Raw genomic sequence first — 12,829 nt, 5'->3', positions numbered from 1 at the left:
ATAAAATAATTTCAACAAACAATAAATGAACTAAATTTACTTTTGATATTTATTTAATAGAAATATGATTTTTAATAAATTAATTCAGTGACTTATTTTTAATAATTAACTTACTACTAAAGAATTAAATTATTACCCTAAAACTGAGTATTTGGTGCTCATCTGAAATAAGAAGTTAATATCCAAGATATTTAAAATATAAAATACTAGCAATTTTTTGATTTAAGTTTTTAATAAAACAAACTTAGATTTAAAATTAAATAATTCTCAAAATTTGATGAGCTTGATTTCCAATCAAAGCGCAATTATCTTATTCAAACAAATATTTTATTTAAAATAAATTTTTTTTAAATTAATTAATAAACTCTTAAAAAAATAATTGATAAATTAAATTAAATTATATTAAGTCTCAATTACAAATATGATTTTTATGTTAAAGATTTTTATTTAAAATACCTTTCAAATTTTAGAGGATAGTTAATATTTAAAAAAATTAATTTTATTAAATTTTCGGATAATAATCTTATTAAACAATTAACACATACAGAATATTGAACATGAATACAGTGATTTAAAAGCTGCATCGAATAAAGAAGGTAGTTTTTATTATTAATTTAAATATTTATCTTTAATCTTAATTTGATTAGATTACTCGTACTCACAAGAGCTTTGAATTATCATAGTGAGATGCGATATTCGTTAATTTTCTTTTTATATTGCACCCTAGAATAGCTAGCTTTATTATGACTAAATTTTAATCTGTTTTCTTAAGGTCAATTTATCATAATAATTTTTTGTAAATTTATATCCTAAGTACTTCTCTTTTCTTTTTATAAATCTAAGTCTTACTTGGCTTAAATACTGCTCCTACTACTACCTATCTTCCTTTATTCAATTAACTTCTCTCTTTATCCGCGAAAGAGACATCAATTCAGAACAATATTCCTCCCTTTTGGCATCTATTTTATTATCAAACTCTTATAAGAAAATTATTACACATATTTAGGCAAAAAATTTTACACATTTTCATCATCAGCATCTATTTTAGAAATGGTGAGTTCAATATTATATTAAAAATGTGATCAATTAATATGCAATTCGTCATTTTATTGAGTCATAGTCATCGAATTCAAATTCAATTCAAACCGAATATTTAAAAATAAATTAAAAGCTTGTCCATAAGTACTCATTTTTAAAAAAATATCCTATCATTAAATAATTTACCGTTGCTTTCTTCTAACTCTTAAAGTAAAGAAAAATCTATCATATTAGCAAAGCGTTCTCCATTAAATTGATAACTAACTCTAATTGATTAGGCCAAAGCATTCTTAATCCTAATTTTTAATAAATAGTTTAATTTAAAATGAGATTTTTATAAAATGGAAATGAATTGATTGATTTTGCTATCTTTAACTCAAAAATAGAAATTTCTGCGATTAAAGATAAATTTATTCTAAATTTTAATACTAGGTCTAAATCATCTTATTTTAGAAACTAGTAATGCTAAAAACAGGAGCACTAGAGAAGCTCTTAAAAGAACATTTGTTCATGCTCTTATTCATTTAATACATATTCTTTGAAAATTGCATAAATCCTCTCATGATTTGATAGATAGATATATACTTGTATTAATTATTTTTAATCTTTAACAATTTATAATTTTTTATAAAATTTGAAAAGATTCCAATCGAAATTTTAACAATGTTCTTTCCTTTTCTTTCTATTTAATAGTTTTTATTTGCAGTAAAAAATGTATCCTTCCAAGCATTGCTACTAAACTCATTTAAATAAAGATTTTAATAGAGTATGTATGTATTTATTTCTACATATTGACTAAAAATAGACTTTAAATAAAATAAATTTTGTTTTATCATTTCTCATTTTAAGTTAAATTATCAACTATGTTGATAAAGATATTTACATTTTAACATAATAAAGTCTTTAAAGCTATTTTTAATTTTTAAAAATAATTATTTTTATTAGAATTATAAATTCTAAAATAACAAATTACAAAAACTAAATGCTTTGTTAATTAGTATTTTTGTCGTGTTTATTTTTTCTGACTATTAAACTTAATTCAAAAATCATTTTTTCATAATTTTGATTATGTAAAATTTGATGAAAATTATTCAAACAAATAAAATACTAATAAAACAGGATTTTTAAATTTAGATTTTGAAAAAAATATTACAAAATCTATTTATTATTTTTTTTTGTGTGTGTTTATTCTCTCTAATTATTAAACTAAATTCAAAAATAATTTTCTTAATTTTTAATTTTTAAAATTTGATATAATTTATTAAAATAAATAAAATACTTGTTAAATATAAAATTTAAAAGTTGATTTAATCATATACATGAGTGTGCTTTTTTAAATGTAAGCTAAAAGGTAAAATTCCTAAGAAAGCTTACTTTTTTTTGATTTTATTTTTGATCATTTATGAAATTTTTCTCTTTAATGTTTTTCACAAAATTAATATTCTAGCTACATTTTTAAATCAATAATATTTATTTTTTAAAAAGAAAAATCTAAATTTGAATAAGACTCTTTAGCTCAAAAAGTAAAGATATAACTTCTAGAACAGATAAGAGTTGAAGTAATATTTAACGCGATAATTTAATAAATATATTTAAGTTAGTCATAGCTTATATTTTTATAAATTAAGCTGTCGCTTAATGTGCAAAAACATCATAAAATATTAAATAATATATCTTATGATGTAATTGAACTATCACTTAAATTTTAATCTGGTCTATAAAAATTTTTTTTATCATTACAAATTTGCAAAAAAAAAAATTAAAAAGAAAGTACTTACCTAACTATCTAGCTACTTATGGAAACTAAAAAATCTATTTTCGTTAATAAAACAAAATATGTTTTATTAGTTATACATTCTGGTTTAAATATACTCTAATATTCTATATGTATGAGCTTACTGAATACTATTGTAGGAGATTTACCTACTATTTTGAGCTGGAGTGACTAAAATAAAAGCATTTTAACAGGGCTAGTAAATTCTGCTAACACAGCCGGTGCAGCAATAGGTTTTAATATCTTAATTTTATAATCAAATATAAATATTTTATCAACTAATAGGGAGTATTAGCGCAGGATATTTCAGTGCTAAATATGGGAGAAGAACTATGTTTATTATTGGAGATCTTCTTTGCATAGGAGGAGCATCTATTGGTTTAATATAAAATACTACTCCGTTTGTGATAGGCAGATTCATATGTGGTATTGGAATGGGTATTCTTGTTGATTTAGTTACATTATTTGTAATGGAATGGACCCACTACAAATATAGAGGGTATGCAGGTGCTCCAATGGTATGCTTTACTCCATTAGGCATGATAATTTCTGGTTTAATTGGGTTAGGAATTTAAGGCGGAGGATCAGGCTATTGGAGTAAAATTTTTGTGATTATACTTTATATGATTTATATGAGAATATTATTTTAATAATAAATTCTTATAACTCCAAGAAATAATATTTCAAAATTGCTTCTGAATGAATATAAATTTATTAATTTAGACTAATTCTATTTTTATATTCATTAATTTACTTAGTAGAAGTAAATATTTGATTATTGGAGTAATCTTTTATTAACCATTTTACAATAATATTTTTAAATTCTTTAATAGGAATCATTGTTTCTTTCCCTGCCATTTTAAGTTTTGTACACATATTTGGATACTTCATTTTAGTAAAAACAGATTCACCGTTTTAAATTTTTTAAAAACACAGAGACGAAAAAGAAGCTTTATAGTCTTTGAACACAATTTATAATAGCGAAGTAAGTGAAGAAATATTATCTAAAATTACAGAATCTATTAAAGCTAGAGAATAAAAAGATAAAAATAAAAGAATATTAACGATTTCAGAAATGTTTAGCATTAAAAGTTATCTTATTAGAATGATTGTGTGTGGCTTATGTGCTTTAACAGTTAATTTTTCTGGATACTTTATTATATCTATTTATACAAATCAGATAATTTAAAATGATAATGATGGAGATAATACTAAAGCAACTTTATTTTCTATTTATACAAGTATTGCAGATTTACTTTCGGTTGCTTTAGCAACAGTTTATGTAGAAAAAATAGGAAGAAAATTTATTTTCTTGGTTGGAATGATATTTACTACTTTAATGCTTTTTCTGATTGGATTTTTAGCTCAATACGAATTAAATAGCTTCATTCCTTACATTCTGATAGTATTTAAAATAGGATTTGGCACAACTATTTCTCCTTTATATCCTATTATTATTTCAGAAACAATAGTTGAAATAGGTTTCATAATAAATAGTTTAGTTTTTTGGGTTACAAACACAGCTATAATTCAACTTTATCCTATTCTTGTTGATACTAATTTAGGATTTTCTGGAATATTTTGGTTATTTTCAGGAATTATGGTTATATGTTTTATAGGCCTACTTATATTTATGAAAGAAACAAAGGGACTAACTTTAAAATAGATTCATGTTTTGTACAGAAATTAAAAATGCTAAAGTGAATAAAATGATTAAAATGAAGAAAGTGTAAAAAACTTATAAAATAAGTTATATAGTACTGATTCAGATGATGATATTTGAAAGTAATTATCTCAGTAAAATTAAATTTCAACAATATCTGTTTGTTTACAGAAAATATTTTATTGAATAATTTCTTTAATTTGTTAAAAAATTGAATTTTTATATAGTTTCATTTTTTAAGGTTATTTTAATCTATTTTAATTTATTTAATTAATGTAAAATTTATATTTTGTAAACAATAATCACGACTTAAAAAGTGATATTAAAATTCAAAATATAATTTTTGGTAATTAAGATTAAAATATTTAAAAAATGGATGAATTTATGAATATTTATGGATTATATTATGTAGAACCTTGCAATTTAAAAAAAAATTACTAAATTACTAAATTAAAAATTAAAATTTAAATTATTATTTTATTTAAAAATTGTGAAAATATTTAGAAATAATAATGCTTAATTTTTGTAGTTAATTTTGTTGACAATAAAATTTAATATAAAAATAAATAACTTGATAAATATAAGATTTGTTTATTGAGATCAATAATCTAAATTCATTAAATATTTATTTAAAGCAATAGTTAGTAAAATATAATTAAAAAAAATTGATTTTCATAAATAATTTATTTTAATAGTTACTAATTAATTTAATTATCATTGATCAATATTGTTTTTTTATGAAACAATTTCAAGTTATTTTTATTTAATTTTCTGAACTAAATTGTTAGCCAAATCTAAGTCTTTATCTTCGTTTTCTATAAATATCATAACATCTAATAGAGCTTATTCATAATTTCCTAATTCAAAATAGCATCTCGCTCTCCCTAAGTAAGGATAGTAATAATTTGAATCAATATCGATTGCTTTTTGATATAATTAAAATGCCTCATTTATTTAGCCTTTTTAAAATAAAACAGTCGCTTTGCTATCGTATACATTACAATAACTATCATTTATTTTGATACCTTGGTCAAAAATTTCTAATGCTTCATCTAATTATCCTAAATCATGTAGGCAACATCCTAAATTATTGTATGCCTTATAATAACTTGCATCAATACTAATGGCTTTTTTATATGTTTCTATTGCTTCTTAAGTATAATCTAATCTCTTCAAATTAATGCCTATATTATAGTAAATAGAAGGATCTTCTATAATTTTTAAGTACTCTCTGTAATAAATGATAGATTCTTTGCATTTTTTTATCTTAGAAAGGCTTAACGCTCTATTAAACCACAAGCTAGTATTAGAATAATCATAGCTTAGGCCTTATGCAAAATACTAATTTGCTTTTTCATATTGACCATCTTTTTAGTAATAACGTCCATACTTTAGGTAATAGACAGCTAGAGTAGGGTCTTAGTTTATTTATTATGAATGATATTGTTTTAAATGATAGGTATGATCCTCAACTTTAAACCATCCTCCGCACTCTTCACATTTTACTTTATATTTATTAAAGTATTTTTCTTTGAAATCTTTTTGTATATGAATAAAATTCTAAGGGGCACATCTATTAAAGCAATAATCTTTTTTATTTTTTTCAAATCTCCTTACACATTATGTACACCATACGTTTTCACAGCTAAAGCATTGTGAGGATTCTTCATTTAAATATTTGAGGCATATAGAACATTTCATAGTGAACATAATTTCTTCATTTCCCTTTTCTTCTATGTTGATTAGACTATCAACTTCTAAAAGATATTGATACTTTTAAATTTCAGTCATCTTTTACAAAGGAGGAATAGATAATTGTTTTTTGAAATCAGGTTCTTAAAACTAATATGAATGAGTTGAAGTTAAATGCTATTTGAATTCAAAAGGGTTTATCTATATTTCACAAAAATTGCATTAAATTAAAACAGATTTTTATATGGTATTTAACAATATCCTACTAATCTTTATGAGATGAATTACAGAGCATTGTGAAGGACATTTTTTATTGACAAATACATATTCTATGATGCAATTATAACAATAAATATTTTCACAAATTTCACATTAAACAGGTTAGTTAAATGGATATGAGCATATTTTGCATATATATTGAGATTATTCATCATTTTTTACTATTTTTACCTCTAATAGGTTTTATTCTTTAGTTTCTATCTCCATCTATTTATTTAGTTCTATTTAATTGTACTTAGTATTTTTATAAATATTTTTTATCAAATTTTATCATTGGAAAAAAAATCAATTAAATTTCAGAAATACCACTTATAAATTCTAACAAAATCAAAAAAAATAATCAAAAGCACAAAATTTAGCATATTAATGACTTAAAATTTAAATATATTCTAAATTAATTTACTTCTTACTAGCATATGAATAATATAATAAATAGATAAATTAAACAACATATGTTACAATTATATTAATTTATTTATAATTATAAATTTCATCATTATTCTTCTACTTAGATTTCTGTTTCCATTTTTTAGTTTTGAAATGCATTTGCAAGTTTAAGTTTATTTTGATTAGTTTTTTGATATAATTTTTTCAATAGAATTTTAGATATAACCATATATCTAAATAAATTCCTATTCAAAGATGTTAGAGTTTTTTTAAGCAGTGTCAAATTTGATGTGGGTAGAGTGCATACATATCGATTCATTGATTTCAATAATAATCTTACTTGTTGCGACCAAAAAGGAGTTAAAATATTAATTGAAATTTTCAAAGCCAATTTAGGCGTATACTAAAAAGCTGGTATTATTTAAGATTTTAATTTAAATTTTGATAATTTCTCCTTCCCTTTTTTAGTAAATAAATAATAAGTTTTTGTTTTAGTAATACGACCTTTTGTTCAAGTTGGCAGACTATATCTCAATTTTGGTTTCTGTTTTGATCTGTCTTTTTCTTCATCGATAGTGGTTACCATAATTAATTAATATGAGGTTTCTTTAAAAAAGTCTTTGACCAACTAGTTGATCTTAGTATTTGTGGTAAATACCATATCAGGAATTTGAAACATTTACGCAAAATATCGATAGTAATTGATTCAAATTAGTGATTGCCATTCCAACGAGGAAGTTATTTTATCCTTAAAAGAATTATATATTTTCGTAAGTTTCTTGAGCTTTATTACCTTCATTTAACCTATTTTTAGAGTTTATATTATTAAAAATTTAACAAAAAGATAATTATTTTTTTTATTTTTATCAAATTTTTTAAATCAAAACTTAGAATTACTTTTCATAATAATTAGAAAGATCTTCATTAACATTATTTTTACAGATTTTGTAGAGATTTTAATCTCTCAATTAGATTTCAGCAGGTACACACTATTTTGTTTTATGAAATATATTTAAAAAACAATTTTCTTCAGCAACATAAGAGAGATTATTTTTTATTTTTTTAAAAATTAATTACTTCGATTTTGTTGGAAGCATTCCAATTGTATAAGTCAGTGGCCTTTTGTTAATTTTTTGATAGTCAAGAAAGCATAGGTGGGTTTAACAATTTTGATTCACACTTTAAAAATTTAGATTTTTTAAAATAAGTCAAAAATTTACAAAACATTAATTTCCCTCTCTTAAAAACAACTCCCACTATAAATATAATAAAAAAATTGCTTATTCAAATGATTAATTTTTAAATAATTAATAAAATTATTAATGTTGTATAACTTGATTTATTATGGAGATAAGACTATTGAGATTAGCACATATTAAATTTGAATAAAAAATAATATTTTTGAATGTAATTTATAAAAAAGAAAAAATTTAAAAAAACCGTAAAATTTAAAACATTTGTAAAATTTAAAAGAATGAATTACAAAATAATTAGCATAATTTTCTTGTGCGCAATCAAAATATGCTTTTGTAATAATTGTAAGCCAAATTAAATTTACTCTTTGATAGCTTAATCTTGCCTTTAGTGTTCGAATTCATGCAATACTTGCTTTAATACTAGCGAATCTGCGTGTGTCACTTGTGAGTATAGCCTATTTAAGAGCTCTGCTGATAGTTCTAGTTGTGTACAAAAATGTTAAAAAAGTGAATTTTTAAACGAAAATTTAGAATGTGTGAAATGCTAAGTCTATGGATGTCTCGAATGTGATAGAAACTAAGTTTGTGCTTAATGCGATTAAAACTTTAAGCTTGATATAGCTAATAATCAGTGTGTTTTAATGAATGATGTTTGCCCACTTTTAACAAACTTTATTTAGGGATCATCAAACCTCAAATAATGCAATAATGAATGCCCATAAAGTTTTTATTAGAACATGGAAGCATTAATTTGCGAAGAGACTGTAAAATGTATTTAAATTGAAGAAAGCTAAAAACTTACTTTCACTTAGAGGGTAAAATAAATAAAGCGAATTAATGAAGATAAATATTTAGTTGCAGGAAATGCTTGTACTTTTGCTCTAGTAGATAATAGCTGGAAAGTGATTAATATATAAATCCTTTAAAATATAGCAGACTATGATTAAATTTATACTTAAAATGGAGTAGAATATTTTTAAGAAAGCTTTGTTATTGGAAATTATATAGGATGTACTGCAGGCAGCAAACTGTTGGTGATGAATTTTTAAACATTTGAAGTAGTATCTGAAAGTGATACAAATTATGATTATTTTGTTTTGTATTTAGATTAAATAAACTAAATTGTTTTTCTACAATCAACTTAATCTGAAACACTTTTGTGGTATGATGTTATTAACAATAGAGTTAACTAATATTAGATAGACTATTTAAGAATTTCTATATTTTTTTAAACTCAGAGCAATAACACCGCAACTTATTTTATGTAAAAATATGACTCCTCATTTTAAGTAAATTTCAAATTTTATAACTATTCTCTAATTAATGTTTTATTAAATAGAATTTTAAATCATATTCAATAAAATTAAAAAAAATTAAAAAAAGGTTTCTAAGCTATTTCGAAAATTTTTAAAATTATTTTTAAATAAAGTTCCTTTTAATTTATAAAATAATATTTATAACTCTATTAAAAATAATAATATGAATAGCAAAATAAATAATAAATTAATATTAATTTAATCAATTTTTAAAAAAAGATAGGAGTTTTGGATGAAAAAAGATAGTTTATAATACAAAGTATTGACTAATATAATTTGGATAGTTATATATTATTAGATGCAAAATAATACAATGATTTCCTTATTTTGATTTCAACTACACTAAATTACGATTATGAAGTTATAAAAATCGATATTAAATAAGATGTATTAGCTTTAGTTTAAGTTATTTACCAACTTAATGGATTCATTTATTAAGAAATATTTCCAATTTATTATTCGAATATTCTTAATTGCATTGTTGTATAAAATAGTAAAAGTTTTAATTTAGAAATGCTCATTCTAAATGAATAATCTGATTAAATAATTTCAACCATAAATTTAACTAATTCATAAATAAATTCATTTCAAATTTTTGAAGATGTCCTATCAAACTCAACTATGGCTTTTATATTTTCTGACAGTCTCTAAATAATGAATCTAACAAGTTATTTAATTTTTTATAGTTAAGGTTAAGCTTAAAATTATGTAAATTATTTCAAACCTTTAGATTAATCTTATGTATCTAAATTATCAGAAATAACAAATGTAATAATTAATATGGATTAATAAATTATGGATGTCTTCGTTAGTCAAATTCTTTCTGTTTTCAATGGTTATTCATAATAAATTAGATTAAGATATAATCTTACAGATTACACATTTAAGATTTAATACTTAAATCCTTATCAATTTGGTACATTTTATGATAAAAATTCATTTTTAAGTTAAATTTAATTTGCTGTTAGTTATTTTGATTAAAGTAATGAGAATAAATTTCTTATTTATCGTAGTTATCAATCGTTTATAAATTGCACCATAAGATATTTAACAGTTTAAGAATCTATCTATAATTTTTAAAAAACTCCTGCGATTAATGTTAAAGGTATTTATTTTAACTAAAATGATTGTCCTACTCAATAAACTTACTAGTTTATCTAATAAATAGGTAGCTAATATATTTTATTTTATTAATCTACAAATTAGACAATTTATGGTTATATAATTGATATTGAATAAGGAAAATAGATAATATCATTTAATTATTTTTAAAACAATTAATAGGCCAATTTAGTTTATCTTTAAAATAAAAATCTTTTATTGATTTCTGCCATTCCATAAATCTTTAATCTAAGTAATTCATAAGAGCTAATTGGCTAAGATTAAACTCAATTTTTCTCTAAGCGAAGTTATATAATAATTAATGAAGACTACCTAGTTTATTTATCTTCTAATAACCATAGAGAATTAATTTTATATTAATTAGATTTAACTACTTTCTCATCAAAATAAATATTTAATTTTCATCAAGATAAGAATATTAATTTTTGGACTGTTGATGACAATTAAATATACCCTGTTATATTTGATAATGATATTATTTACTTTTGCAAAACATATTAATTACCTGTTTGCTAGCCTTTTTCTTTGAGAGCATAAAATTTTATTATGCAAGCTACTTAACTTTAACTTTTTCCTCTTAATAATCCATCCGCTTTTTATCAAAAAACAAAGGAAATTTTTATATTTTATAGTGGAATTATTTTAGTATGCTCATATGATTTGCAAATTCAGACAAAACTAAATCTAGGAATTTAATTTCCTTCTAATTTAATTTCAATATAAATAGTTATTATTTAAAATGAGAGATATGCATTTTATTATGATTCTGCCTTTTTTTATAAATTCGATATGGAATTAAAAAAATTCTAAGTTTTGGAAACTGAGTCATTAAAAGGTACTAATCTACAGCAGTTACAAAATTTTTACTAGTTAAGTAGCATTTCTTATGTAAAAAAATCAGGAAATTTAATTGACACTGAAAATATGATTATTATAAATACATAATAAGAGGATGATAATAAATTCATTCGTTAAATTTAGATGGATGATACATAATTGCACATATTCTAATCAGCTAATGGAATTTATTGGTACAAAAATTTATTAAATATGCCATTTTAAGCATTAAATTTAACTTCAAGTTAAATTCTTTAAGATCTTTATTTTGAATAAGGATAAAATTTAATAGCATTATATGACAGTAGTTGCTAATGTGTTTAGATTTATAATATTATAAATAACATCAAATTGATCAGCTAAATAATGTTTAATACTAAATTTGATTTAAAAATCAAGTTAGTTGATTGGAATAATTATAGTTTTATATACGTGAGTGGTACAACTTTATATCTTTATGATCAAAATAATAATATTAAGAATGAATAAATTGGTTTACTAGACTCAAATATTATGGAGTACTAATATTGTTTTTAACAATAGATAGCAGTTGCCATGACTTAGAAACAAAGTCTCTATATAATTAAGGTAATTTTAATTTTAAGATTTTATTATTTTAAATTTCAACTTAATTAAATAGATTTAAGAAAAAGCTTCATCAAAAGTAGAAACAAATTTCTAATATGTGAATTAATAGATTGTTTTATAACTTAAATTTGTTTTGAAATGCACTGAAAATATATTAATAATTTATTCTCCTGTTATCTAAATTATCAATCTACTTACAGCAACATATTAAGAAGAATTTTTAAAGGTAATTAAAAAATAATTAATTAAGAATTTTATTTTATTTATTCATTTTTTTATTTAATTAAATCTTAGTTTAATTGGCAAATAGGCATGTATTATTCAGAAAATATACCAATTGTTAATGTAAAAGAGAAGCTTATTATATGTGTATTTGATATTTATGTAAACTATTTTGAAAGAAATAACCTTTCAATATACTTAGACTATTTCGATTATAGATAAAATAATACAAATACCTATTATGATTTATAGAATAACGTTTTGATAGGAGTTACTGGAGCTACAAAAAGAATAAATATTATAAATATTCCAGGTGAATATAGTTTTTTCAGGTACTACACAATCAATTCATTTTTATAAGGAGCAACATACTATTATAAGGATAAAACAAGTGTAATAATAATTGATACTACTCCTGTAATATACTTATGTAACTATGTAACAAGAAATATAACAACATTCAATACAATTGTTAAAGATACATAAGGTATTTAGATGGATTAAAATAAAAATATCATTTTCTTATATTCATACTAATTTATTTCTGCTTTGAAGTTTCCAGAAATGTAATTTATAGAGATGTTTTCATTACAATAATATAATCAAGCAAATATCTTAGCTATTTATGTAAATTAGCTGATTTAGGTGCTAATAGTCTAAACAAGTACAGCTTTTATTGCTTTTGATCTTACAGAAGTACTTTATTAATCAGAAA

At 21.7% G+C, this 12,829-nt stretch overlaps 6 protein-coding genes across 6 annotated transcripts; 3 read left to right on the top strand and 3 right to left on the bottom strand. All coding sequences in view use genetic code 6, as the record gives it.

The window, feature by feature from the left end:
• Nucleotides 1-504: 504 nt before the first annotated feature.
• On the bottom strand, nt 505-1,718 carry TTHERM_00295820 (hypothetical protein). The gene is made up of 4 exons (XM_001013214.3): nt 1,468-1,718; nt 1,225-1,334; nt 1,023-1,039; nt 505-959 (listed from the first exon to the last, which is right to left on the bottom strand). Exons 1-4 carry the CDS (start codon nt 1,599-1,601, stop codon nt 927-929), a joined length of 294 nt encoding a protein of 97 aa, XP_001013214.3. The 5' UTR covers nt 1,602-1,718; the 3' UTR covers nt 505-926.
• A 1,058-nt stretch (nt 1,719-2,776) lies between these two features.
• TTHERM_00295830 (MFS transporter) lies at nt 2,777-4,595 on the top strand (the record flags this gene model as incomplete). The annotated part of the gene is made up of 3 exons (XM_001013215.3): nt 2,777-3,045; nt 3,098-3,409; nt 3,646-4,595. The coding sequence occupies exons 1-3, from the start codon at nt 2,835-2,837 to the stop codon at nt 4,593-4,595; spliced, it is 1,473 nt and encodes a 490-aa protein (XP_001013215.2). The 5' UTR covers nt 2,777-2,834.
• A 594-nt stretch (nt 4,596-5,189) lies between these two features.
• On the bottom strand, nt 5,190-6,653 carry TTHERM_00295840 (tetratricopeptide repeat protein; the record flags this gene model as incomplete). The annotated part of the gene is made up of 1 exon (XM_001013216.1): nt 5,190-6,653. The coding sequence occupies one exon, from the start codon at nt 6,651-6,653 to the stop codon at nt 5,190-5,192; it is 1,464 nt and encodes a 487-aa protein (XP_001013216.1).
• An 842-nt stretch (nt 6,654-7,495) lies between these two features.
• Nucleotides 7,496-7,930, bottom strand: TTHERM_00295850 (hypothetical protein; the record flags this gene model as incomplete). The annotated part of the gene is made up of 2 exons (XM_001013217.2): nt 7,496-7,637; nt 7,731-7,930. The coding sequence occupies 2 exons, from the start codon at nt 7,928-7,930 to the stop codon at nt 7,496-7,498; spliced, it is 342 nt and encodes a 113-aa protein (XP_001013217.2).
• Nucleotides 7,931-8,307: 377 nt separating this feature from the next.
• TTHERM_00295860 (zinc finger protein) lies at nt 8,308-9,875 on the top strand (the record flags this gene model as incomplete). The annotated part of the gene is made up of 3 exons (XM_001013218.2): nt 8,308-9,318; nt 9,565-9,750; nt 9,846-9,875. The coding sequence occupies 3 exons, from the start codon at nt 8,308-8,310 to the stop codon at nt 9,873-9,875; spliced, it is 1,227 nt and encodes a 408-aa protein (XP_001013218.2).
• Nucleotides 9,876-11,256: 1,381 nt separating this feature from the next.
• TTHERM_000295859 (hypothetical protein) lies at nt 11,257-12,800 on the top strand (the record flags this gene model as incomplete). The annotated part of the gene is made up of 4 exons (XM_012796884.1): nt 11,257-11,892; nt 11,945-12,118; nt 12,187-12,680; nt 12,734-12,800. 4 exons carry the CDS (start codon nt 11,257-11,259, stop codon nt 12,798-12,800), a joined length of 1,371 nt encoding a protein of 456 aa, XP_012652338.1.
• Between the last annotated feature and the right edge of the window lie 29 nt (nt 12,801-12,829).

This window comes from Tetrahymena thermophila (genome assembly GCF_000189635.1).
Source record: "Tetrahymena thermophila SB210 genomic scaffold scf_8254688, whole genome shotgun sequence".
In the NCBI taxonomy this organism is placed as follows: domain Eukaryota; phylum Ciliophora; class Oligohymenophorea; order Hymenostomatida; family Tetrahymenidae; genus Tetrahymena; species Tetrahymena thermophila.
The sequence above is the reverse complement of the archived record's forward strand: the minus strand, read 5'-3'. Positions and strand labels throughout refer to the sequence as shown.